Here is a 27,253-nt window from a genome sequence, read left to right as displayed (position 1 = left end):
CAACCTCTCTTGTCAACCATGGTTCCCTCACTCGACTATCTCTTCCCTGCCTGACAGGGACATACATAATCAAGGACACATAGTACCTGTTCCTTGAACAAGTTCCACATTTCACTTGTTTCCTTCCCTGACAGCCTATGTTCCCAACTTATGCACTTCAATTCTTGTCTGACATCATCATATTTACCCTTCCCCCAATTGTAAACCTTGCCCTGTTGCACGTACCTATCCCTCTCCATTACTAAAGTGAAAGTCACAGAATTGTGGTCACTGTCTCCAAAATGCTCCCCCACTAACAAATCTATCACTTGCCCTGGTTCTTTACCAAGTACCAAATCCAATATTGCCTCCCCTCTGGTCGGACAATCTACATACTGTGTTAGAAAAGCTTCCTGGACACACTGCACAAACACCACCCCATCTTTGATCTAAAGAGTTTCCACTCAATGTTTGGGAAGTTGAAATCACCCATGACTTCAGTACAGTACAGACCTACTACAGCAGTGAACTCGCCAACATTGAGGGCATTTAAAAGTTTATTGGATAAGCATATGGATAATGGCATAGTGTAGGTTAGATGGCTTTTGTTTCTGTGCAACACCGTGGGCCGAAGGGCCTGTACTGCGCTGTATCGTTCTATGACTACTACCCTGTGACTTCTGCACCTTTCCAAAATCTGTTTCCCAATCTGTTCCTCCACATCTCTGCTACTACTGGGGGGCCTATAGAAAATTCCTAACAAGGTGACTGCTCCTTTCCTATTTCTGACTTCAACCCATACTACCTCAGTAGGCAGATACTCCTCGAACTGCCTTTCTGCAGCTGTTATACGATCTCTAATTAAAAATGCCACCCCCCCCCCACCTCTTTTACCACCCTCCCTAATCTTATTGAAACATTTATAACCAGGGTCCTCCAACAACCATTTCTGCCCCTCTTCTATCGAAGTTTCCATGATGGCCACATCATAGTCCCAAGTACCGATCCATGCCTTAAGTTCACCCACCTTATTCCTGATGCTTCTTGCGTTGAAGTATACACACTTCAACCCATCTCCGCGCCTGCAAGTACTCTCCTTTGTCAGTGTTCCCTTCCCCACTGCCTCACTACACGCTTTGGCGTCCTGAATATCGGCTACCTTAGTTGCTGGACTACAAATCTGGTTCCCATTCCCCTGCCAAATTAGTTTAAACCCTCCCGAAGAGTACTAGAAAACCTCCCTCCCAGGATATTGGTGCTCCTCTGGTTCAGATGCAACCCGTCCTGCTTGTACAGGTCCCACCTTCCCCAGAATGCGCTCCAATTATCCAAATACCTGAAGCCCTCCCTCCTGCACCATTCCTGCAGCCACGTGTTCAACTGCACTCTCTCCCTATTCCTAGCCTCGCTATCACGTGGCACCGGCAACAAACCAGAGATGACAACTCTGTCTGTCCTGGCTTTTAACTTCCAGCCTAACTCCCTAAACTCGTTTATTACCTCCACACCCCTTTTCCTACCTACGTCGTTGGTACCAATGTGCACCACGACTTCTGGCTGCTCCCCCTCCCCCTTCAGGATCCTGAAGAAACGATCCGAGACATCCCTGGCCCTGGCACCCAGGAGGCAACATACCTTCCGGGAGTATCGCTCGCGACCACAGAATCTCCTATCTATTCCCCTAACCATTGAATCTCCTACTACTATTGCTTTTCTATTCTCCCCCTTCCCTTCTGAGCCCCAGAGCCAGTGGCAGAGACCTGGCCGCTAGGGCCTTCCCCCGGTAGGTCATTCCCCCCCCCCCCAACAGCATCCAAAACGGTATACTTGTTTTGAAGGGGAATGGCCACGAGGGATCCCTGCACTGTCTGCCTGTTTGTTTTCTTTCCCCTGACTGTAACCCAGCTACTCTTGTCCTGTACCTTGGGTGTGGTTACCTCCCTGTAACTCTTCTCTATCACCCCCTCTGCCTCCCGGATGATCCGAAGTCCATCCAGCTCCAGTTCCCTAACACGGTCTCGGAGGAGCTGGAGTTGGGTGCACTTCCCGCAGGTATAGTCAGCGGGGACACCGGTGGTATCCCTCACCACCCACATCCTACAGGAGGAGCATGCAACTGGCCTAGCCTCCATCCCCTCTTACCTTACAGAATATAACTGCCCTGTGGACCAACTGGACCTCCGCCCTCCGACTCTGCTCCCAGTCAGCCGCACTCTCTGTAAACTCCTGGCTCCCTTCTCGCTCTTTGCGGAAATATAGGAAACGAAATGAAAGGAGAACCTTACTCCCTCCTCATCGAACTCCCTCAGTCACCAAACTCTCACTATAGCACTCAAATGCACCAAATTCAGCACTCCCTCAGTCACCAAACTCTCACTATCGCACTCAAATGCACCAAATTCAGCACTCAGTGCAAACAAAGTCTGCACTGTAGGGGATCACTTTTATACTGTGAACCTCGCCTCTGAAAACTGGCCTAATCCAATTCACTAATTAACAAGCTCCAGCTGCAAGTACCTACAAGTAGAAACATTGTTTAAAGCTGATTGAAAATTCACCTTCTAAACCAAACAGCAACTTTTAAGTTAATTTACTAAATAAAAGACTAGACTTCAGATAAAAATGAACCCTTATACTCCCTCAGTCCCCAAACTCTCACTATAGCACTCAAATGCACCAAATTCAGCACTCAGTGCAAACCTTTTAAACCACTTTCTCAGCCTGCTCTGCCACCTTCAGTGATTCGTGAATCACATACCTCCAGATCTCTGCTTCTGCACCCATCATAATTGTGCCTTTTATTTCATGTTGCCTCTCCTAGGTTTCTTCCCCAAATGTATCACTTCATGTTCCTCTGTCATAAGTGTCTGTCCGTTCTGCCAGCCTCTCAGCCCTCTTGAATGCCATTGAATCACAATGCTCCCAACTTTTGGGTCACCTGCATATTTTGAAATTTTGCCTTTTGGTGATTAATATTCATCAAGCAAAGCAGTGGTCGTGGGAACTCCACTGCATACCTTCCTTAATCTGGAAAACAATCACTGAAAATTACTCCCCGTTTCCCGTCACTATCCCTTTTATTCCAAAACACGCCGGGTGGGAGAATCGCCCGGGCACCGCGCAAGTCCCGCCACACCGCCCCGACGTGATTCTTCCACCCCCCCCCCCACCCCAAACCGGCGCTGCGCGAATCACGGCTGGCCGCTGGGAGAATCGCCGCTTGCCGTTGGTAATAGGCGAGCGGCGATTCTCCGGCCCGGATGGGCCGAGTGGCCTGCCCAACACGACGGGTTCCCACCGGCGCCGTCCACACCTGGTCGCTGCCAGCGGAAACGCTGGGGGGGGGGGGGGGGGGGGGGGCCTGTGGGGAAGATGAGGGGGGTTCCCACCTGGGGGGCTCAAAAGGGGTCTGGCCCGCGATTCGCGGGCTGGCCTCTCTGAAGGAGGACCTCCTATCCTCCGCTGCCCCGCAAGATTGATCCGCCATCTTCTTGCAGGGCGGCCGCGGGGAGGACGGCAACCGCGCATTTGCGCGCCACCGCTTCTACGCGGTGCCAAGGCCTGGCGCGTGTAAATGACGCGGCGCCGTTCCTAGCCCCCCGGGGGCGGGAGAATAGGGGGCTGGGAACGGCCTCCGACGCCGGAGTGAAACACTCCGGTTTTCACTCCGGCGTCGGGACTTAGCCTCCCGATGGGTGAATTGCGCCCCTCATCTTTGCTAACAAACCTATTAGATGGCACCTCATTAAACACCCTTTGGAACTTCATATAACATCAACCACATTGTTTTCTTCAACCTATTGTTACCTTATCAAAACATTTAATCAAGTTAATTGAACACGATTTGCCTTTCAGCAAATCCATGTTGGCTTTGTCAGTGCACCCTTGTCCATGTGAGGGGTAATTTTGTGCCAGATTGTCATTCCTAAATACCTTCCCACCAATGAAGTTAAAATGAATTATTTATAGCTGCCGGGCTTATCCTCAACATTTTTTTTGAACAAGGATGAAATATTTGCAATTCTCCAGCACCACCCGTGTATCCAAGAGGAATTAAAAGTACTTCCACAATATCCACCCTCGTCACCGTCAGGAACCTTAGATGCATCACATCCTGTCCTTGCTTTACCGATGCTTCTTTTAACATTACATTGAAGAAAAACACAATACAATCTACTAAACTGAAGCTACGATCATCATTTTCTTCCATCTTGACAGTATGGATAAATCTTTAATTAGGAATTTTTCTTCAGACTCGGAATCTTGTCCACACTCGTACTGGACTGCCTGGAACAATACTTTTCACTGTACAGCGGTTCACATGACAATAAATCAAAACAAATCCCTTGCTCTCGATAGCCTACTGTGCAGCAGACCTGCCAAATAAAATTTGATGCCAGGTGAGAGATCAATCAGAAAACCCTGGCTGTGGTCTTTCACTTATTGGGCATTTCTTTTGCTCTCATGAACTTTCTCCACTTCCAAAAAGGTAGCATACTAAACATTTATCACTAGAATTATGACTCAGGTTACAAACTGCCAAACAGAATTATTGAAGAGTGAGTGGATAAGTGAACAGAAGAATTGATGCTGCAAATTTTACACAGCCCTCCCTCGAGGATCAAAGCTTACCAGACTGAACCAAACTTGGTGCAGTTCTTAAATATCATTCCAGTTTGCTGCTGACCATCTGTAACGTGTGTGTGGACCTGACTTTTAATCCCTTTTGTATCGGTCTCAAACACAAGACAAAGATCTATTGTAGACACAGATGCTTCATTTTTGTCACACTAATGAGGGTGAATCAGAGGATGATGTAGCACAGATGGAGGCCATTGACCCATCGTGCCAATGCTAACTCTATGGTTGAACTATCCGGTTAGTCCCATTCCCATACTCTTTCCCCATAACCCTGTAATCTTTTACTTTTCAAATATTTATAAAATTCTCTTTTGAACGGGGTGCTAAATGAAATAGATTCCTAGCAGATCTAGCAACTAAACTCTGGGCATCTATGAGGCGCTGTGGGCCATTAGCAGCAGAATGTTAATCATCCACAATACCTCATGGCCCAGCATAATCTTCACTATATCATGACAATCAAGTCGGGGGATCAATGCTGATTCAATTAAGAGTGCAGGAGGGCATGCCAAAAGCAACAGCAGGCATACGTAACATTAGGTGAAGCTACAATACATGCATGCTGCAGCATAAGCAATATGCAATAGAGAGAGCTAAGCAATCCCACACCAATGGTACTGGACAATTATACAACTAACCGGAGGAAGAGAGTCCATAAATAGCTCATCGTAAATGATGGGGGAGCCCAGCACATTAGTGCAAAACACCAAGGCTGAAGCACTTGTAACAAACTTCAGCCAAAGTGCCTTTGAATCTACTGTACAACTCAATTAGATCATGGCTGATCTGTATCTTAACTCCATTAACCCTCGCTGTACTCTTCCCAATCAAAGATTCATCGATCTTAGTTTCGAGATTTTCAACTGACCTAATGTCAACAGCTTTTTAAACTGTGTGCCAGATTTTCATACCCTTTGTTTTAAAAAATACTTCTGACATCAACCCTGATGGTCCAGCTCTAATTTCAAAATTAAAATTTACAATGGCCTCTTGCACAAAGTATTGCAGCAGCCTTAATCACATGCCAACCTCTTGGGGAGAAGCATAAAGAGCAAAGATTAATGACAAATGCAATTATAACACCAAGTCTGTTTATCGTTTAGTGGTACAAAGGTGTTGGAAGAAACACTGTACACCAGATAACAGCTTAATGTTGCACCATCACATTATTTTTGTGTAACACTCGATGTATGGTCTCAAATTGCACCTTCTACCAGTTTCTCTATTCACCTTTATGAACTGGGCCAGTGTAATATTTACCTCCCATCATCAGTTAACTCTTTCTGTTGGGGGGATTTTAACAGTTTAAATTTGGACAATTTATACACTCTTAATTACATTTTATTGAAATTAATTGATGACACCATACATGTTAGAAAAAGCCATTGGGGACGTTACTTACACAAAATCAGAGTTTATTCTGTGAGATCCACTGGCCATGGATTTGAATTCCACCCCCTCTAAATCCACTTCGTGTGGCAGACACCATTCAATAATGTTACCTGTGAAAAAGATGTCAGTTATCATGAGGGCAGGTCATGTTGGCCAATTCACACTGCAGTTTCACAGCACTTCACTGAATACAGGTTGGTGCGAACAGTGGCCACATGTCAATTTCAAACAGATGTTTTTTCACTTAAAAATCCTACAAATGAGTCCGAATAGATTAACGGTTTCTAACTCAGATTCTAGGAGTGCTAATCAAGTTTTCATGTTGGATGAGTATTCTAATTTTTGTGACGAACCGCAGAATTCCACTGTTGGGGCTATATCATACATCACCCATCTCCACCCTTTTGCTCACCTGTAGGCATGTAGCACAGAAGAATTAAAGCCCCTGAAGTGACAATTTGACTTTAATTTCCGAATTCAGCCAGCAGTTCAGTGTAGATTTGGGCCTCTTTTGCACTTTTGCTTTGATGAGCTCAAGTTTAGAGGGTGAAAGATGAGAACACAGCCAGGGCAGCATTAGAATGGTCGAGTCTGGAGGTGACAAAGGGATGGTTGAGGGTTTCAGCAGCAGATGGACTGAGGCAATAGTGGAAACAAGCAATTTTGCAGACGTGGAAATAGGTGACGCTGATGATGGAGAGGAAGCACAGACTGAGATTATGAACTGGATGGTTCAGCGTGAGACAGTGGTCCAGGAGGAGGACTGAATTGATGGCTGGGGAACAAATATGATGTCTGTAGGACTCAAAACGTTAATAGTGTTTCTCTCTCCACAGATGCTGCCAGACCTGCTGAATTTATCGGGCACTTTGTTTTAGTTCAGATTTCCGGCTTTTGCTTTTAATTGAACAAAATTGATGGTTGGGACCAAAGACTGGTCTCCTCCAGGTTTAACTGGAGGAAAATCTGTCTCCTCCAAGATTCAATGCAAGACAGGCAGTGCCACAACACAGAATAAAGGGGCTGAGATAGGTAGAACAATACAAAGTTGGGTTTCAGTGTACACGTGGAACTTGGTATTGTATTTTTGATCATGTTACGAAGAGACCGCATGCAGATGAAAAATAGGAATTGCCCAAACAGCAATCCTGGGCTTCAGAGTTAATGATGAAGAGCTGATGAAGATAATCCATTATAGAAGATTTTACAGCTAGCACTGAATAGCTAAGAACAGAAAATGCTGCAAACAGGTTGAACAGGATGGGAAGAGGTAGTGCATCATGGTCAGAGTCGCAGAGATTGTCATTTGGGATTTTGATTGAAGTCATTTCAGTGATGGGACAGGGTGGAACACAAACTGGATTGATGCAATACTCCCATGGTTATCCCAACTGAAAACAGGTTCACTCATTTAAACAATTTTCTGCATTAAAGGCTCCATTAAAGTGCAAGATTCTGTTAACTAACTTTTGACAAAGATCCTTTTAAAAATCTATTCATGAAGCAGCAACTTTTAAGTGAACACAGACATTTAAATGTAAATAACGTTTATTACAAACAATCTGCCACTTCACAAGCAAGACCATTTCTTTCCAACCCCACAAATCTGTAGGTATGATCACATTTTTCATATTCTCAAAACATTCAAGAATGCTTCACAACTGCTTTCAAAACGGAGTCACTGGTGATTTGTTGGCAAGTGCTGCTGACAATTTACACAGAGCAAGATCCTAACGAGCAGTAAACAAGGAATAATTGTCAAGATCTCATTAAAGCAGTGCCACAAACATCTTATCTGATAGTGTTTCCATCAATGCAGCATTTTCTCATTCTGAACTGTAACATCAAGACAAATTATATGCAGCCGAAGATGGAGACTGAACCCTGACCTACTGAGTCAGAGGCAAAAGTACTGCCAACTGAGCCAAGCTGGCAATTACATTTTTTTCAGAGGTATTGGTATCCGACTAACCCATGGCTGATATCAACTATGAAAATATCAGAACCTGACTCAAAGTGACCGTTCTGTTCAAATCAATGCATCTGTGTAAACTGATTCTTCCTGCCAGGTGTAGCACTTCCATAATCCCATCAGGTCAGAAGCTAATGCATTATAAATAACATTTGGTAATTTCAAACTCAGGTTTGGGTGTGGAAGGAGATGCAAGGGTCTGAAATGTTGTTCTGATAAGGGAGCACGTACACATTATGTGTAAAGCAGTAAACAAAACTGCAGAATATGAGAGTACCTTATATAACCTGATGAAATGAAAACGCTTCCGGGCCACTTCAAATGGGTGGAATTGTAAAAGAGACAAATGCAGTTGGGCTCATCTAACAGCCACCTGATCTGGCCAGGGTGCTGGCTTTCCAGTTCGGTGGGGGGGGGGGGGGGGGGGGGTCAGTCTCAGAATAATGATCAGCCATTGAGGACCAAAATGAGCAGAAGTTTCAGTCAAAGGATTCTGAATCATTGGAATCCTCTTCCTCAGACAGCAGAATTCTATTCAAGACAGGGGCCAGCACATTTTTGGAAACACAGGGAATTATGGAATTGCATGAAAGTGGAGTTGAGGTAGATCAGCCATGAATGGCGGAACAAGCATGAAGCAGCAAATGGTCTGCTCCAGCTCCGATTTGCTCTTCTACAAATTCCAAACCTAAATCAGAAATAAAACCGGGAAGCAGCACTCAGAAGAGGGACTAAACTGAGCCTGCACGCTTAGTAAAAACAGTCTACATCCAAAATATTAATTATTTATTTTCTTTATAGATGGGAGACTAACCTGAATATTTCCAGATACTGAATCCGCAAGCATTATTGTTCAGAATGTGTTAACTGGCACAGCGCTGCCTATAATCATTCCCTATTGTCCAAACATTCACTAAATCTTCTCACCTGACTAGCTTCAGATTTATAATTTTCGCAACAATTATTCATTTCTACAATGCCTTCAAAGTAAAACACCCAAATGTCCCTCAGAGCAGTCACTGAGTCTTTATGCAAGAGCTCCTAGAGAGAACGGAGGTGTGAAAGCTAGAAGTTGGAAACTATGGGAAGGATTTCCAAAAGACAATTTAAATCTTTGCTACTGAAGATGCAGTAGAGAAGTACGGGTGGGGGGGGAGTGACATGCACAGGAGGCTTGAGACAGAGGACCAGTGGTTACACAAAGTGATATACGGTTGTGCAGAGGGGGCATGGAAAGGCTGGAAGGGTTTTAAATCCATCCATTATCCAAGTTAAATAAAGTACCTCCACATTATGCATTCCCTGCACCAGATTTGCAAGCAACACTGGATCTTTTCAGTTCTACATAGACGAAATTCAGTCTGTCCTTGAATATCGGCAAAACAAAACTCACATCAACCCACACCTGGTCAGCCAAACATTCCAACTCCCAAAAACGTTGAAGGAGACACTTTGGAATACATTGAACACTTTGCATATCTTGGCAGCCATCTCTCTCAAAAGTCCACAATTGATGAGGCCATCCAACACTGGATCAACTGCGCTAGCTCGGCCTTTTACAAACCACTGCAAAGTGTTTGACACCAAAGACCTCTGCAGGTCAACAAAAGTCCAAGTGTGCAGAGCAGTTAAGAACAAACAAAGAACAAAGAAAAGTACAGCACAGGAACAGGCCCTTCGGCCCTCCAAGCCTGTGCCGACCATGCTGCCAGCCTAAACTAAAATCTTCTACCTGGGTCCCTATCCCTCTATTCCCATCTTATTCATGTATTTGTCAAGGTTTGTCAAGTTATCACCATGATGCCCATGTACAGCAGTGAGATCTGGACTGTGTATCAGCAACACAAGAGTGCAGAGAAATTCCATCAGCAATGCCTCTGCCACAAACCCTTGGTTCAATGGGAGGACTGTGCTTATGTCTTCCTTGAAGCCAGCTCCACATTCAATCCACTCGATACTGCCCCAATGGCTGAAAATCACCTCATCTGCCAGGTCCTCCTTTCTCAACACTCAAATGGCCAATGTTCGAGGGAGGACAAAGAAAACATCTCTAAGACACCAAAGCTCTGCCTGAAATGCGGCAACATTGACATTAATGAGTGGGCGGGGCTTGCGATGCTGATCATTCAGAATGACGATAACTTGTCCATCAAGCTGCATCCTGTTTTGAGACACATCTTAATCAGGCAGAGCAAATATGCAGAGGGAAAGAAAAGGAAGCAAATACATAGAAGATAGGAGCAGGAGGAGGCCTTTTGGCCCTTCGAGCCTGCTCCGCCATTCATCACCATCATGGCTGATCATCCAACTCAATAGCCTAATCCTGCTTTCTCCCCATAGCCTTTGACCCCATTCTCCCCAAGTGCTCTATCCAGCCGCCTCTTAAATATATTCAATGTTTTAGCATCAACTACTTCCTGTGGTAATGAATTCTGAACTCCAGATCCCACTATTTTGTGGGACATCCTGCTTGAGAATCAGCCTGTTCAGTCACATGAAGGCCACTGAGAAGATATCACTCTTGAGTTGAGGGACAGATGACTATGACTAAGGCTGGATTTCAAATCGTCCAAAATTCCTTTTCTCCAGTAACGCATCAAAACTTTGGATTTTCAATTCCAAAATTTATCCTCGGCATGGCCACCTCCAGTTTACTACGCAAAACATATGGATGATTGGAGTGAGCTCAGGGAAGAAAGTAGTATGCCGATAGAATTGCAGAACAGATTACCAGTTTGTCAACAGCAAAACAAAGCAAGGCTTAAAAAGACTGGGTGAATTCCTATAAGGAAAACTGACACAGTACATGATCACTGTCCTAGTCACAGTAAGGAAACCATTCACAGATTTGGAACAGGCTAAGATGGAGCATTGGTTTTCCTCTGCCCAATCCACTACTGTAATACAACCTCTAGTTGTACATTCTTAACTGAATGTCAAAATGTGATAATGTTTTCCTTTTGCTCCAATATCATCTTCACTCTGGCACACAGTGCAATCTTTGACACAGTTCTTGGCGAATTCAAAACCAAGGCAGAATTTGCAGGATGGCAGCATTACCCCTTCCCAACTCGCCCACCATGAACTCCAGGCTAATTCATTCACCCTAACAGGTCGTACATGGCAGATGCCACTGGCCAATCTAAGTGTATCTAAACAAAATCCAAATGGCTCTCAATCCCAATAATCTGAGAAAACCTATTTGGGTTGAATCAGAATGAAAGAAACGATGATCTCTCATTGTACAGTTCAAAGATGTGCGGGTTAGGTGGGGTTATGGGGATAGGGTGGAGGTGTGGGCGTAGATAGGGTGCTCTCTCAGGGGGTCGGAACAGACTTGATGGGCCAACTGGCCTCCTTACAGTGTAGGAATTCTATGGTTCGAGGAGTAAGATGCACGCGAGCAACTGGGCCGGCAGTGAACATTTTACACCTCAATCCCATGGAAGGGCACAGACATCAACTCGACATCCTTCTGTTTCAAAGTAAATCACTCCTCCTCTACCCTATAACCCCACTCCCTTCCCCTCCTATTACCTCCACTCCCTCATCCCCCTCTGTTACCCGGCCAGCTCCACCTCTCGCTATTACCCCACAACATCCTCCCTATTACCCCACTCCCCTCACTATTACCCTCCGCTTCCTCACTATTACCCCCTCCTCCTGCTCACTATTACTCCGCCCCACTCACTATCACCCCACACCCGCACTATTACCCCACACCCATCACTATTACCCCACTCTTCTCACTATTTCCCCCCTCCCACTCACCATTACCCCCTCCCTGCTCACTATTACCCACTCCCCTCACTATTACCCCACACTATTACCCCCTCCTCCCACTCACTATTACCCCTTCTCCCGCTCAGTCCCCCCTCCTCCCACTCACTATTGCCCCTTCCACCCACTATTACCCCCTCCTACCGCTCACTATTAACCCCTCCTCCCGCTCACTATTACCCCCTCCTTCTATTACCCCACACACCTCACTATTACCCGCCTCCTGCTCACTATTACCCCACTCCCCTATTACCCCACACCCCTTACTATTACCCCCTCCTCCTGCTCACTATTACCCCCTTCTCCCGCTCACTATTCCCCTCCTCCCACTCACTATTACCCCCTCACTATTAACCCCTCCCCTCAAAATCACCCCCTCCTGCTCACTATTGCCCCACACACCTCACTATTACCCTCCTCCTGTCACTATTATGTCATCCTCCCGCTCACTTTTGCCCCCTCACTATTACCCTACAACACATTACCCCACCCCGTTCACTATAACCCCCTCCTCTCGCTCACTATTACCCCACACTATGAACTCCTCCTCATGCTCACTATGACCCAATTCCCCTCACTATTACCGCCTCCTGCTCACTATTACCGCTTCCTCTCACTCACTATTACCCCACCCCACCCACTATTACCCCGCACCCGCACTATTACACAACTCCCGTCACAATTACACTCCTCACTATTACCCCACTCCTCTCGCCATTACCCCACCTCCTCACTCACTATTACCCCACTTCCTCACTCACTATTGCCCCCTTCTCCCACTCACTATTACCCCACTCCCCCCACTATTTCCAACACTCTCTCACTTTTACCTCATTCTCCCACTCACTATTGCCCCCTCGCAATTAACCCACACCTATTACCCCCACTCCGCTCACTATTATCCTCTTCCCGCTCACTATTACCACCCTCCCACTATTACCGCCTCCGGCTCACTATTACCCCTCCTCCTGCTCACTATTACCCCACTTTCCTCTCTATTACCACACTCCCACTCACCAATACCCCCCTTGCTCACTATTCCCCCACCCGCTCACTATTACCCCATTCCCCTCATTACCCCCCGCTCCCCTCACTATTACCCCCTCAGTATTACCTCACTATACCCCCTCCCATTCCTCTCTCCTCCCGCACACTATTACTCCTCACTATTACCCCACTCCCCTCACTATTACCCCACTCCCCTCACTATTACCCCCTGCTCCCGCTCGCTATTACCCCCTCCTTCTGCTCACTATTACCCCATTCCCCTCACTATTACCCCCTCACCCTGCTCACTATTGCCCCACTCCCCTCACTATTACCCCCTCCTCCTGCTCACTATTACCTCCCCCCCGGCCCCACGCCATTTTAATTGCACTCAGTGTGGCGGGAAGCGGCTGCCGGGCCGGCCTCACCCGCTCTGGTGTCGAAAGTCACCACGAAGACGGCCACCACCTGCTCCTCCTCCTCGTCGCGGCGGGACGGAGGTTGGGGGCCGGCGGCCGCCTCCTGCTGCAAGCCGGGGCTCCAGGCCTCTGCCCCGGCGGGCAGGCCGCGCGGGCCGGCTCCCTCCCCGGCGGCGGGCGGCAGTGTGAGAGCGGGGCCGTGCTGGAAGCGGAGCAGCGGGGCTCGGTCCGCCATCCCGGTCCCGGCTCCGCACCGGAAACACGGCGGCGGCCGACCGGACATGGCGTCAGCGCCGCGGCACCGGCACCCCGCCATCTTGGGGAGGTCACCGCCCGCGGCCTCTTCCCGGTCTGGAGAGTCAGTGACCCGCGTCCCAAAGCCACTCACAGACTGCCTGCTGCTCCGCGCGGCCGGGCCGGGGGGCGGGGCGGCCGGGGGGGGGGGCGGGGCGGGGGCGGCCGGGGGGGGGCGGGGCGGCCGGGGGGGGGCGGGGCGGCCGGGGGGGGCGGGGCGGCCGGGGGGGGGGCGGGGCAGGGGGGGCGGCCGGGGGGCGGCCGGGGGGGCGGCCGGGGGCCGGGGGCGGGGGGGCGGGGCAGCGACGGGGGGGCGCGGGGGGCGGGGGCGCGGGGGAGGGGCGGGGCCGGGGGGAGGGCCGCGACCTTCCCAAGGTGGCGGTGAGGGCGCGCCTGCGCACTGGAGCGGGAGCTCGGAGCCCAGCGGACAGCCCAGCGCCATGTTCCAGTTCCTGGTCAGTGAGGGAGCGGGGCCGTGGGCCCGGGAGGGGATCCGGCTGCCAGGGTGTGTGAGCTGCTGCAGGAGACTCAGCCCAGCGGCGGGGAGGGCGCGCCGGGGCCTCGGAGCCGGGCCTCCCGGGGCCTCGGAGCCGGGCCTCCCGGGGCCTCAGTGCCGGGGCCTCGGAGCCGGGCCTCCCGGGGCCTCGGAGCCGGGCCTCCCGGGGCCTCAGTGCCGGGGCCTCGGAGCCGGGCCTCCCGGGGCCTCAGTGCCGGGGCCTCAGTACCGGGGCCTCAGTACCGGGCCTCGGAGCCGGGGCCTCAGTGCCGGGCCTCCCGGGGCCGCGGGCAGCCTGTCTCACTGCCAGCTCTGTAACAGGCAGAGAAAGAGGCCCTTCGGCCCAGCTTGTCCATGCCGCCCACTTTCTACCCCGGAGATAATCCCACTTGCCTGCATTTGGCCCACGCACCTCAATACCCACCCTGGCAGCACATTCCCGATGCTCACCACCCTCTGCCTGAAAAACATTCCCCTCTGGTCTCTTGTATCTCTCACCTTAAACCTAAGCCCTCTAGTTCTAGACTCCTCTACCTTTGGGAAAAGACATTTCACACGGACCAGGAGGTTCTCACTCAACTGACAGTCCCCAAGCGGGTAACATCTGCCTCTAACTCCCCGGGAGCGGCAGACCCAGCGGAGTGACCCCTGCTTCCTAAACCGCTTCATCATTGTCGGCAGTAGGACATTCAGTCCCTCAGACCCCCTCTGCCATTCAGTCAGAACTTGAGTGATTTGTACATCAACTGCATTGCGGGCAGCACGGTGGCACAGTGGTTAGCACGGTTGCTTCACAGCTCCAGGGTCCCAGGTTCGATTCCCGGCTTGGGTCACTGTCTGTGCGGAGTCTGCACGTTCTCCCCGTGTGTGCGTGGGTTTCCTCCGGGTGCACCGGTTTCCTCCCACAGTCCAAAGATGTGCAGGTTGGGTGAATTGCCATGCTAGATTGTCCCTTAGTCTACAAAGATTGGGCGGGGGGGAGGTTACAGGGATAGGGTACAGGCGTGGTCTTAAGTAGGCTGCTCTTTCCAAGGGCCGGTGCAGACTCAGTGGGCCAAAAAGCCTGTACTGTAGATTCTACGATTTACTTGGAATAACTCCATATTGCTTGATCTCATCGACAACAATGACAACTTGTGTTTATGAAGCACTTTTAATTTCGTAAAATGTCCCAAGGAACTTCACAGGGACAATGTTGAACCGAATTTTACACTAACCATTGATGCAGATAAGGGTCCATACAACATTTTGCTTTCTGAAGTTGATGACCCGCTCCTTAGTTTTGTTGACCTTGAGGGAGAGATTGTTGTTGTTGCACCATGCCATTAGTTTCTCTATCTCCCTCCTGTAATCTGACTCGTTTGAGATCAGATCCACTACAGTCGTTTCATAAGCAAACATGTTGACGTCTATCAGGTCGCGCCTCAACCTCCGTTGTTGATTGAGAACAAATCGAGTTTCTCCAACCTCTCATAGCTAATACCCTCCATACCAGGCAACATCCTGGTAAACCTCTTCTGGACCCTCTCCAAAGCATCCACGTCCTGGTAGGGTGGTGACCAGAATTTCCAAATGAGGTCTAGCTGCGGCATGACTTGCCAATTTTTATATTCAATGCCTTGACGATGAAGGCAAGCAAGCTGTATATCTTCTTATCCAGGCACTGTCAAACTCGGGCACAACCCGCAGGTGGGTCGCGGGCGGGTGTCGATAGGGTCGCGGCGTTCCCGATCTCGCAAATCCGTGCGCAGCAGCCGGCTTTTAATAATGCCGGCTGCGAGCGGCCTTCAAAATGGTCAGGAACAGATAGAAAAATATCGGGCGCACTGCGCATGCGTGCCCGATCATGCGCAAAACTGTGCGCCTGCGCACCGATGATCGGGTACGCATGTGAAGTGCGGCTGCATTTTTTTCTATTTGGCCGCAGCCTTTTTTTTTCAAGTTCTGAGGACCAAAGGGACCCAAAACCATTTCCTCCATTTTTATCAGCAACAAACAAGGTAAGAAAATGGTGGGTCGCGCAGGTCTGCTGGCGTGGGCGGTCGGCTGGCGTGGGTCGCGAAGGTTGGCCGGTTGGTAAAAATGGGTCCCCAGAAAAAAAGTTTGAAAAATACTTCTTATCCACCTGCATTGCCACTTTCAGTGATCTGTGGACCTGTAAACCCAGATCTCTGCCTGTCAATACTCCTAAGTGTTCAGCTATTTCACCTTAATGCTTTTTAAGACATCGAACACCACCTCTTTTTTTGATATCTACAGGACCCAGAATATCTACACACCCTTCCCCAGACTCATCATCCAGCAAGTCCATCTCTTTGGTGAATACTGATGCAAAGTACTCATTCAGTACCTCGCCCATTTCCTTTGGCTCCATGCATTGATTCCCTCCTTTTGTCCTTTGGGGGGCCAACCCTTCCCCTGACTACCTTCTTGCTCTTTAAATATGCCTTGAGATTCTCCTTAATCCTGTTTACCATGGACTTTTCATGACCCCTTTTAGCCCTCCTAACCCCTTGCTTAAGTTCCTTCCCACTTTCTTTACATCAAGGGCTTTTTCTGTTTATCCCAGGGTTTAGAAGGAATTAGATTAGAACATTACAGATACTCGAACTATAAAGAACAAAGAAATGTACAGCACAGGAACAGGCCCTTCGGCCCTCCAAGCCCGTGCCGACCATACTGCCCGACTAAACTACAATCTTCTACACTTCCTGGGTCCGTATCCTTCTATTCCCATCCTATTCATGTATTTGTCAAGATGCCCCTTGAATGTCCCTATCGTCCCTGCTTCCACCACCTCCTCCGGTAGCGAGTTCCAGGCACCCACTACCCTCTGCGTAAAAAACTTGCCTCGTACATCTACTCTAAACCTTGCCCCTCTCACCTTAAACCTATGCCCCCTAGTAATTGACCCCTCTACCCTGGGGAAAAGCCTCTGACTATCCACTCTGTCTATGCCCCTCATAATTTTGTATACCTCTATCAGGTCGCCCCTCAACCTCCTTCGTTCCAGTGAGAACAAACCGAGTTTATTCAATCGCTCCTCATAGCTTATGCCCTCCATACCAGGCAACATTCTGGTAAATCTCTTCTGCACCCTCTCTAAAGCCTCCACATCCTTCTGGTAGTGTGGCGACCAGAATTGAACACTATACTCCAAGTGTGGCCTAACTAAGGTTCTATACAGCTGCAACATGACTTGCCAATTCTTATACTCAATGCCCCGGCCAATGAAGGCAAGCATGCCGTATGCCTTCTTGACTACCTTCTCCACCTGTGTTGCCCCTTTCAATGACCTGTGGACCTGTACTCCTAGATCTCTTTGACTTTCAATACTCTTGAGGGTTCTACCATTCACTGTATATTCCCTACCTGCATTAGCCCTTCCAAAATGCATTACCTCACATTTGTCCGGATTAAACTCCATCTGCCATCTCTCCGCCCAAGTCTCCAGACAATCTAAATCCTGCTGTATCCTCCGACAGTCCTCATCGCTATCCGCAATTCCACCAACCTTTGTGTCGTCTGCAAACTTACTAATCAGACCAGTTACATTTTCCTCCAAATCATTTATATATACTACAAAGAGCAAAGGTCCCAGCACTGATCCCTGTGGAACACCACTGGTCACAGCCCTCCAATGAGAAAAGCATCCCTCCATTGCTACCCTCTGCCTTCTATGGCCTAGCCAGTTCTGTATCCACCTTACCAGTTCACCCCTGATCCCGTGTGACTTCACCTTTTGTACTAGTCTACCATGAGGGACCTTGTCAAAGGCCTTACTGAAGTCCATATAGACAACATCTACTGCCCTACCTGCATCAATCATCTTAGTGACCTCCTCGAAAAACTCTATCAAGTTAGTGAGACACGACCTTCCCTTCACAAAACCGTGCTGCCTCTCACTAATACGTCCATTTGCTTCCAAATGGGAGTAGATCCTGTCTCGAAGAATTCTCTCCAGTAATTTCCCTACCACTGAAGTAAGGCTCACCGGCCTGTAGTTCCCGGGATTATCCTTGCTACCCTTCTTAAACAGAGGAACCACATTGGCTATTCTCCAGTCCTCCGGGACATCCCCTGAAGACAGCGAGGATCCAAAGATTTCTGTCAAGGCCTCAGCAATTTCCTCTCCAGCCTCCTTCAGTATTCTGGGGTAGATCCCATCCGGCCCTGGGGACTTATCTACCTTAATATTTTTTAAGACACCCAACACCTCGTCTTTTTGGATCACAATGTGACCCAGGCAATCTACACCCCCTTCTCCAGACATAACATTCCAAAGTTCTCTCGATTCGTTCCTTGAGGTTGGGAAAATTGAGCATGTCGTTCTTCTATTTAGAAAGTTGACAGGGGGAATTCAGGGAATTATAGATCAGTTAGTCTAACATCTATTGTCTGGAAATGACTAGAGCCCATAGTTAAGGACAGAGTGACTGAACACCTTGCTCAGGGAGGAAGCATTGATTCCTAAAGCCTCGGTCTTACCTGATTGTTTTTTAAACTTATTACTAAAGTAATAGGCAGGGGAACGTCTATGGATTTATAGAAGGCATTTAATAAGGCCTCGCAAAAGAGATGTTAGCTAAAGTTGAAGCTCATGGAATTGAAGGGAAATTATTTGCCTGGTTAGGAAAGTGGCTGGACAACATGAGACCGAGAATGGCGATAATAAGCAGATACCCTAAATCGCAGCAATGTCCTGCCATGATCTACATTGAGATCTCACATATTCTGTATTTATTAATGATTTGATGGGATAGATAGCCACATATCCAAACTTACCAATGACACAAAAATAACCAGTATTGTAAACAGCATGGATGGACATTAAGCGAATGGGGAAAACTGGCAAATGGATTTCAGTGTAGGCAAGTGTGAAGTTACCACTTTGTCTTAAGTTTTAAGTTATTCACTTTGTCTTAAAAAGTTTCAAAAAGGGACAGGGGGCGAGAGTCGTTAAATCTGGAGTTAAACACAATGTGCATAAATGGACAAATGGTAGGGGTGAAGTCAGGCACGGTTAGACATGCAAGGGGCACTGTTAGATGTGCAAGTGGACAACCTTTGACAGGATTTTAGTACATTAAAATAAGTTGCTGTGGATTTCCTGGCCTGCCTTACCTGGTGAACCTAAGACTTTGGAGGGGGATCAGGAGGTGAAATGACTAATTAAATTTGCCCTTCAGATGTTCACTTTCTGCTATAACATGTCCATGCATAAACAATAAATGCAGATTCTCCTGCATCTGTTCACTATTTCCATAAGAACAAGTTGGCCTCTGTCATCTAAGTTGACTTGGAAATTTAAGAAATATTTTCCAGAACTTGTGACCCACCCAATGTAGCTGTGACTCCACATATGGCTCTGAGTCTCAGCCAGGCTGTGTTTATCATGGGCGTGCTCCATGAACTCACAAATTGAAAGCTGCAGTTGTATTGGGAGAAGAAAGTTTGTTTTTTCTAAATAGTTCTCTTTGTGCTTTTAATTTGACAAAAGTTTGCCTTCATTCAGCATATTCCAAATTGTAAAACATCCCCAGTAGATTTGACACCGAACCATATGAGATATTAGAACAATGGAAAAAGAGCTTGATTAAAGAAGTAGGTTTTAAGGTGTATCTGAAATTAGGGAGGATAGGCAGATATAGGTTTATAATAATAATAATCGCTTATTGACACAAGTTGGCTTCAATGAAGTTACTGTGAAATGGCCCTAGTCGCCACACTACCGGCGCCTGTTCGGGGAGGCTGGTGCGAGAATTGAACCCGTGGTACTGGCCTTGATCTGCAATACAAGCCAGCTGTTTGGCCCACTGTGCTAAACCAGCTTTAGGGAGGGAATTCCAGAACTCGGGACATGCAGAGCTGAAGCACGACTGTCAATGGTGGACGGAAAGAAATGGAGGAACACAGGGATCACAGAGGATTGCGGGACTGGAGAGGGCTGCAGTGAGTTGGAAGGGCCCCACATTTAACTGTTGTTACGAATTCTCATGGCTAATACGTTTTCAAAGTTTCAGCTCACGTATGATGATTATTGCAATGAAGCTATCAAAACATTATGATCGGCTTTGTTCCAGTGAAGCTAGAGATATGCCACAGATCAGCTAGCGTCCATAAAGGGAAAAGGCAAGTGAGCATTTTCAATGTATGCTATTGAGATAGACACCTGAAGTAGCAACCTTATTTTCTCTTTATTGATTCATCAATTGCTATGATATAGAACCTAAAATAGTCAGAGAGGCCTACAGCGCAGAGAGTGCCCTTCGGCCCATCATGTCTGCCCCAGTCAAAAACAACCAGCTAACTGTTCTAATCCATTTCCCAGCACTTGGCCCAGAGCCGTGTCTGCCCTGGCATCGCAGGGGCACATCTAAATACTTCTTAAATGTTCTGAGGGTCTCTGCCTCCACCCCCCTTTCAGGCAGCGAGTTCCAGACTCCCACCACCCTCTGGGTGAAAAGGTTTTCCTCACATCCCCTCGAAACCTCCTGCCCCTTTACATTAAATTCTGCCCCCTGGTCACTGATCCTCCACCAAAGAGAAAGGTCTTTTCCTGATTATCTTATCCATCTCAGTCCTGTCCCCCCTCAGTCTCCTCTGCTCCAAGGAAAACAATCCCAGTCTATCCAATCTCTCTTCATAGCTAAAACTCTCCAGCCCAGGCAATATCCTGGTAAATCTCCTCTGAACCCTTTCCAGTGCTATCCCATCCCTCCTATAATGTGGATTCTAGAACTGCACACAATGCTCTCGCTGTGGCCTAACCAACGTTTTATAGAATACCAGCATCACCTCCCTGCTCTTAAACTCTATGCCTCAGCTAATAAACGCAAGTATACCATATGCCTCTTAACCACTGTATCCACCTGCGCTCCTATCTTAAGGGACGGGTGTACATGCACACCAAGGACCTTCTGATCCTCGGTGCTTCCCAGGGTTCTGCCGTTTATCATGTATTCCCTCGCCTTGTTTGTCCTGCCCAAGTGCATCACTTCACACTTATCCTGATTGAATTCCATTTGCCATTGATCAGCCCATCTGACCAGCCCGTCTATATCCCCCTGTACTTGAAGGCTATCCTCCTCACTGTTTACTACCCCACCAATTTTTGTATCATCCGCGAACTTGCTGATCAACTCTCCAACATTCATGTCTAAATCATTTATATAAACCACAAACAGCAAGGGCCCCAACACCGATCCCTGTGTGATCCCACTGGACACAGGCTTCCAGTCAGAAAAACACCCCTCCACCATCCTCCACTCAGCCAATTCTGGATCCAATTTGCCAAATTTCCTTGGATCCCATGGGCTCTTACCGTTGTTATCAGTCTCCCATATGGGACCTTATCTAAAGCCTTGCTGATGTCCAAGTAGACTACGTTAGGGGAGGCATGATGGTGCAGTGGTTAGCACTGCTGCCTCACAGCACCAAGGACCCGGGTTTGATCTGGCAGGCTTAAAAGCATACAAATCTCCAAGACTAGATGAAATGTATCCCAGGCTGTTGAGTGCGGTAGAGAGGCCCCTTTGTGTGGAGTTTGCACGTTCTCTCCGTGTCTGCGTGGGTCTCACCCCCACAACCCAAACTTGTGCAGGGTTGGTGGAATCGTCCCGCTAAATTGCCCCTTAATTGGAATTTTAAAAAAAAAAAGTATTGTGCGCAGTTCCCTCATCTACACTACTTCATCACCTCTTCGAAAAAGTTGGTCAGACATGACCTGCCCTTTACAAAACCATGCTGACTGTTCTTGATTAATCCCTGCCTCTCCAAATTCTGTCTCTCAAGTTGCTTCCAATAGTTTCCCCACCACTGAGGTTAGACTGACTGGCCTGTAGTTTCCTAGTTTATCTCTTCCTCCCTTCTTGAATAATGGAACCACATTGACTATCCTCCAGTCCGCCAGCGTCTCTCTCCTGTGGCCAGAGAGGAATTGAAAATTATTACCACCGGCCCTGCAACTTCCTCCCTACCTCACTCAATAGCCTGGGATACATTTCATCTGGTTCTGGATGTTTGTCTGCTTTTAACCCTGCCAGACCCCTCAGAACCTCTCCACTGTCTATGTTAATCTCTTTAATTTTATTACAGTCCTTCTCCCTGATTTCTATACCCACACTGTCCCTCTCGAGTAACACAAAGCATTCATTTAGAACCCTACCTACATCCTCCGGCTCCACACATAAATTACCCCTGTGATCCTTAATGGGCCCTACTCTTTCCCTAGTTATCCTTTTACCCTTGACGTACTTGTAAAACAATTTAGGATTTTCCTTTATTTTTCCTGCCAGTATCCTTTTATGTCCCCTTTTTGCTCTCTAAATTTCCTTCTTAAGTTCCCTCTTGCACATCTAAATGCCTCTAGGGCTTCTGTTTTGAGCCCTCGATATCTGCCATAAGCCTCGCTTTTTCTCCTTATCCAATGCTGTATATCCCTCGATATCCAGGCTTCACTGGATTTGTTGGTCACACCCTTTTTCTTGATTGGAGCATGTTGGCCCTGCACTCTCCCTATTTCCTTCTTTAATGCGTCCCACTGTTCTGTTACAGATTTACCTCAAAGTGTCTGCTCCCCGTCCACTCTGCCCAAATTATATCTGATCTTATTAAAATTGGCCTTCCCCCAGTTTAGGATTTTAATCTCAGGCCCATCCTTGTCCTTTTTCATAACAATCTAGAATCTAACGAGTTATGATCACTGTCTGCAAAATGCTCCCCCACTGATACTTCAACCACTTGCCAGCTTTGTTTCTTAAAATTAAGTCCAGGACCGCCCCCTCTCTTGTAGGAGCTTATAAGCACTGGCTTAAAATGTTTTCCTGGACGTATTTTAAGGATTCCGCTGCCTCTAAACCTTTCACACTATAGCTATCACAGTTAATATTGGGGATGTTGAAATTTCCCACTAGCACTACCCAATTACTTTTAGAACATAGAACAGTACAGCACAGTACAGGCCCTTCAGCCCACAACGTTGTGCCGACCATTTATCCTCATCTAAGATCAATCTCACTTACACCCCTTCAATTTACTGCTGTCCATATGTCTGTCTAAGAGTCGCTTAAATGTCCCTAATGACTCTGACTCCACCACCTCTGCTGACAGTGCATTCCACGCACCCATCACTCTGTGTAAAGAACCTACCTCTGACATCTCCCCTATACCTTCCTCCAATCACCTTAAAATTACGTCCCCTCGTGACAGCCATTTCCACCCTGGGGAAAAGTCTCTGGCTATCCACTCTATCCATGCCTCTCATCACCTTGTACACCTCTATAAAGTCACCTCTCTGCCTTCTTCACTCCAGTGAGAAAAGCCCTAGCTCCCTCAACCTTTCTTCATAAGACATGCCCTCCAGTCCAGGCAACATCCTGGTAAATCTCCTCTGCACCCTGTCCAAAGCATCCACATCCTTCCTATAATGAGGCGACCAGAACTGGACACAATATTCCAAGTGTGGTCTAACCAGGGTTTTATAAAGCTGCAGCAAAACCTCGCGGCTCTTAAACTCAATCCCCCTGTTAATGAAAGCCAACACACCATACGCCTTCTTAACAACCCTATCAACCTGGGTGGCAACTTTGAGGGATCTATGTACGTGGACCCCAAGATCCCTCTGTTCCCCCACACTTCCAAGAATCCTGCCTTTAACCCTGTATTCAGCATTCAAATTCGACCTTCCAAAATGAATCACTTCACATTTATCAAGATTGAACTCCATCTGCCACTTCTCAGCCCAGCTCTGCATCCTGTCAATGTCCTGTTGTAACCCGCAACAACCCTCAACACTATCTACAACTCCCCCAATCTTTGTGTCATCGGCAAACTTACTAACCCACCCTTCCACTTCCTCATCCAAGTCATTTATAAAACCACAAAGAGCAGAGGTCCCAGAACAGATCCTTGCAGGACAACAACCTGGTCACCGACCTCCAGGCGGAAGAGTGATAGATAAAGAAACGGTGCTAAAAAGGCTGGCAGCACTACAGGTAGAGAAGGCGCCAGGCCCGGATGTGATGCAGCCTAGATTGTTGAGAGGGGTAAGGGAGCATATTGTGGAGCCATTAACAGAAATTTTCCAGGCCTCTCTGAACGCAGGATTAGTCCCGGGGGACTGGAGGATTGTAAATGTGACGCCGTAGTCGTAAGAAAGGAGCAACGGTTAACCCAGGAAACTACAGAACTGTCAGCTTGACATCAATAGTGGGAAAACTGATGGGGCCGTAATACGGGATGAGATAAATATACACTTTGAGATTAATAAATTAATACTAGCCAGTCAACATGGCTTTGTCAAGGACAGTCATGTCTGACAAATTTAATTGAGGTCTTTGATGAGGTGACATAGGCAGTGGATGAGGGTAGTGCTGTGTATGTTGCATATTTGGATTTTCAGAAAGCGTTTGATACAGTGCCACATGGCAGTTTGGTTAGCAAATAGGTTCTTTGGGTTTATATAAAGAGGCATAGAGTATAAAAGTAAGGAAGTGATGCCGCACCTCTACAAATCATTGATCAGACCACGTTTGGAGTATTGTGTTCAATTCTGGGCACCTTATTTAAGTACGGATATTAAAGCCCTGGAGAGAGTGCAGAGGAGATTTACTAGAACGATACCAGGAATGAGGAATTTTAGATACAAGTAACGATTGGAGAAATTGGGCTTGTTCTCCTTGGAGCAGAGAAGATTAAGAGGTGACTTTATTGAGGTGTTCAAAATTCTGGACAATTTTGACAGGATATCCTTTCCAAGGATATTCTGTTTCCACTAGTTGGTAAGTTAGTGACTAGGGGTCATAATTTCAAGATGGTCAGCACGAGAGCGTGGAGTGAGATGGGGAGAAACTTTACTCAGAGAGTTGTTGGAGTTTGGAATGCGCTGCCTGGGAGAGTGGTGGAGGTGGATTCTACAGGAGGTTTCAAAAGAGCTGGATATATATTTGAAAGTGATGAATTGAGAGGGCTACGGAGATAGGGCTGGAGAATGGGACTAGTTAGGTTGCACCGGCACGATGGGCCGAATGGCCTCCTGTGCTGTAAATAACAATGACCAAAAGCTGAGTCAGAGATAATGGTTTTAAAGAGTTTTAAACGCGGAACATGAGGCGGATGATAATGTATAAAACGTTGGGCGAGAATTCCAGACCTTGGGGCCGAGATAACTGAAGCATTTCCAGTTATCTTCAGCTGCAAGTGCCGAATAAATGATCCATCTCGCCCTCCTCCTGAGTTCCTGAGCAGCACAACGGCCAGTCTGTAGCCAATTTGATTCACTCCACGTGATCTCAAGAAACTGCTGAAGGCACTGGATACTGTAAAGGCTATGGCCCTAATAACATTCCAACGATAGAACTGAAGGCTTGTGCTCCAAAACTAGATGCTCCCCCAGCCAAGCTGTCCCAATACAGCTACAACACTCTTATCTACCCTGCAATGTTGAAAATTGCCCAGATATGTCCCAGCCACAAAAAAGCAGGACAAATCCAATCCAGCCAATTATCATCTCATCAGTCTACTCAGTCATCAGTAAAGTAATCGCACATGCCGTCGACACTGCTATCACTTAGCAATAACTGCTTATTGCTGCTCAGGCTTGGTTTACCAGGGTTCTCAGCTCCTGACCTCGTTACAGCCTTGGAAACATGGATAAAAGAGCTGAACTGGAGAGGTGAGATGAGAGTGATTGCCCTTGGCATCAAGACAGAGTGTGGCATTAAGGAGCCCTAGCAATACTGGGGTCAATAGGAATCAGGGAAAGCTCTCCACTGGTTGGAGTCATACCTAGCCCGAAGGAAGGTGGTTGTGGTTGTTGGAGATCAATGATCTCAGTTCCAGGACATCACTGCAGGAGTACCTCTGGGTAGTGTGTCCCAGGCCCAACCATCTTCAGCTATTTTCTCAATCTCATTCTCTCCATCACTTTACTTCATTGTAAGGTCAGAAGTGGGGATGTTCACCATTCGTGACTGCTCAGATACTGAAGCAGTCCATGTCCAAATGCAGCAAGACCTGGGCAATATCCAGGCATAGGCTTATAAGTGGCAAGTAATATTTGTGCCACACAACTACCCGGCAATGACCATTTTCAACAAGAGAGAGTCCACCCGTCATTGTCATTCCTTCATTGTTGCTGGGTCAAAATCCTGGTGCCTCCTTCCGAACAGCACTGTTCCTACACCACATGGACTGCAACGGTTAAAGAAGGCAGCTCACCACCGCCTCCTCAAGGGCAATTAGGGGTGGACATTAAAAGCTGGCCTAGTCCATGATGCTCACATACCATGAATGAATGAAAGAAAAAACAGAAAGCACAGTCACCAGTGATGGAACAACTAAAATCAGGTGTACAGAAGAGGCTTATGTGTCAGGTATACCCTTGGACTTGAGAGAATGAAGATGGGGACTATGGTCATGGGATTGATCAGGCTGGGCAGGAATAAAGGCTTTACTGAGCATACAGGCATCACAATGACGGTGAGGGGAATGAGCTTACTTTGTAATTCCACTATTTTCTGTTTTTTGTTCTGATGTCCAACTTTTAATATTTGTAGTGCTTTGTTTCTGTGCTAGCTAGCGATGCTGCAAAGTTTTGCCACCCCAGGAAAATATGTTAAGAGTAGGTTGCCTGCAAATGTAAGTGGAGCAACTCTGTCACTGATGCCTGTGAGCAGTAAAATCTGACATAGTGTTGTCTGCGCTGTGGCAACAATGAACACCGTGTGGGGCAGCTATAAGACCATAAGCCATAGGAGCAGAATTAGGCCACTTGGCCCATCGAGTCTGCTCCGTCATTCAATCGTGGCTGATAATTTCTAATCCCCATTCTCCTGTCGTCTTCCCACAACCCCTGATCCCCTTATTAATCAAGAACCTATCTATTTCTGTCTCAAAGACACTCCGTGAATTAGCCTCCACAGCCTTCTGCGGCAAAGAGTTCCACAGATTCACCACCCTCTGGCTGAAGAAATTCTTCATGTCTATTTTAAAGTATCCGGTAGGGCAGCAAGGTTGCATTGTGGATAGCACAATTGCTTCACAGCTCCAGGGTCCCAGGTTTGATTCCGGCTTGGGTCACTGTCTTTGTGGAGTCTGTACATCCTCCCCGTGTGTGCGTGGGTTTCCTCCGGGTGCTCCGGTTTCCTCCCACAGTCCAAAGATGTGCAGGTTAGATGGATTGACCATGATAAATTGCCCGTCCAAAATTGCCCTTAGTGTTGGGTAGGGTTACTGGGTTATGGGGATAGGGTGGAGGTGTTGACCTTGGGTCGGGTGCTCTTTCCAAGAGCC

At 47.6% G+C, this 27,253-nt stretch overlaps 2 protein-coding genes across 3 annotated transcripts in view; one reads left to right on the top strand and one right to left on the bottom strand.

The window, feature by feature from the left end:
* Nucleotides 1-13,498, bottom strand: part of dennd11 (DENN domain containing 11) — a 38,454-nt gene extending 24,956 nt beyond the window's left edge. Inside the window, exons 1-2 of the mRNA XM_072485372.1 lie at nucleotides 13,180-13,498; nucleotides 6,023-6,122 (exon numbers count right to left, since the gene is read on the bottom strand). Of these exons, the coding sequence (XP_072341473.1) occupies nucleotides 6,023-6,122; nucleotides 13,180-13,486 (407 nt within the window). The 5' untranslated portion in view covers nucleotides 13,487-13,498. The remainder of the gene's footprint in view (nucleotides 1-6,022; nucleotides 6,123-13,179) is intronic.
* A 324-nt stretch (nucleotides 13,499-13,822) lies between these two features.
* stmp1 (short transmembrane mitochondrial protein 1) overlaps nucleotides 13,823-27,253 on the top strand; it is a 28,632-nt gene continuing 15,201 nt past the window's right edge. The window contains exon 1 of one of the 2 annotated variants that reach the window (XM_072485379.1): nucleotides 13,823-13,919. In XM_072485379.1, the coding sequence (XP_072341480.1) occupies nucleotides 13,905-13,919 (15 nt within the window). In that variant the 5' untranslated portion in view covers nucleotides 13,823-13,904. Of the gene's footprint in view, nucleotides 13,920-14,207; nucleotides 15,961-27,253 lie in introns of those variants that run through there. The other variant, XM_072485378.1, reaches the window with a different exon arrangement.

Source organism: Scyliorhinus torazame, chromosome 19 (genome assembly GCF_047496885.1).
Source record: "Scyliorhinus torazame isolate Kashiwa2021f chromosome 19, sScyTor2.1, whole genome shotgun sequence".
Classification (NCBI taxonomy): Eukaryota; Metazoa; Chordata; class Chondrichthyes; order Carcharhiniformes; family Scyliorhinidae; genus Scyliorhinus; species Scyliorhinus torazame.
This window is presented reverse-complemented; position numbering and strand designations above follow the sequence as displayed.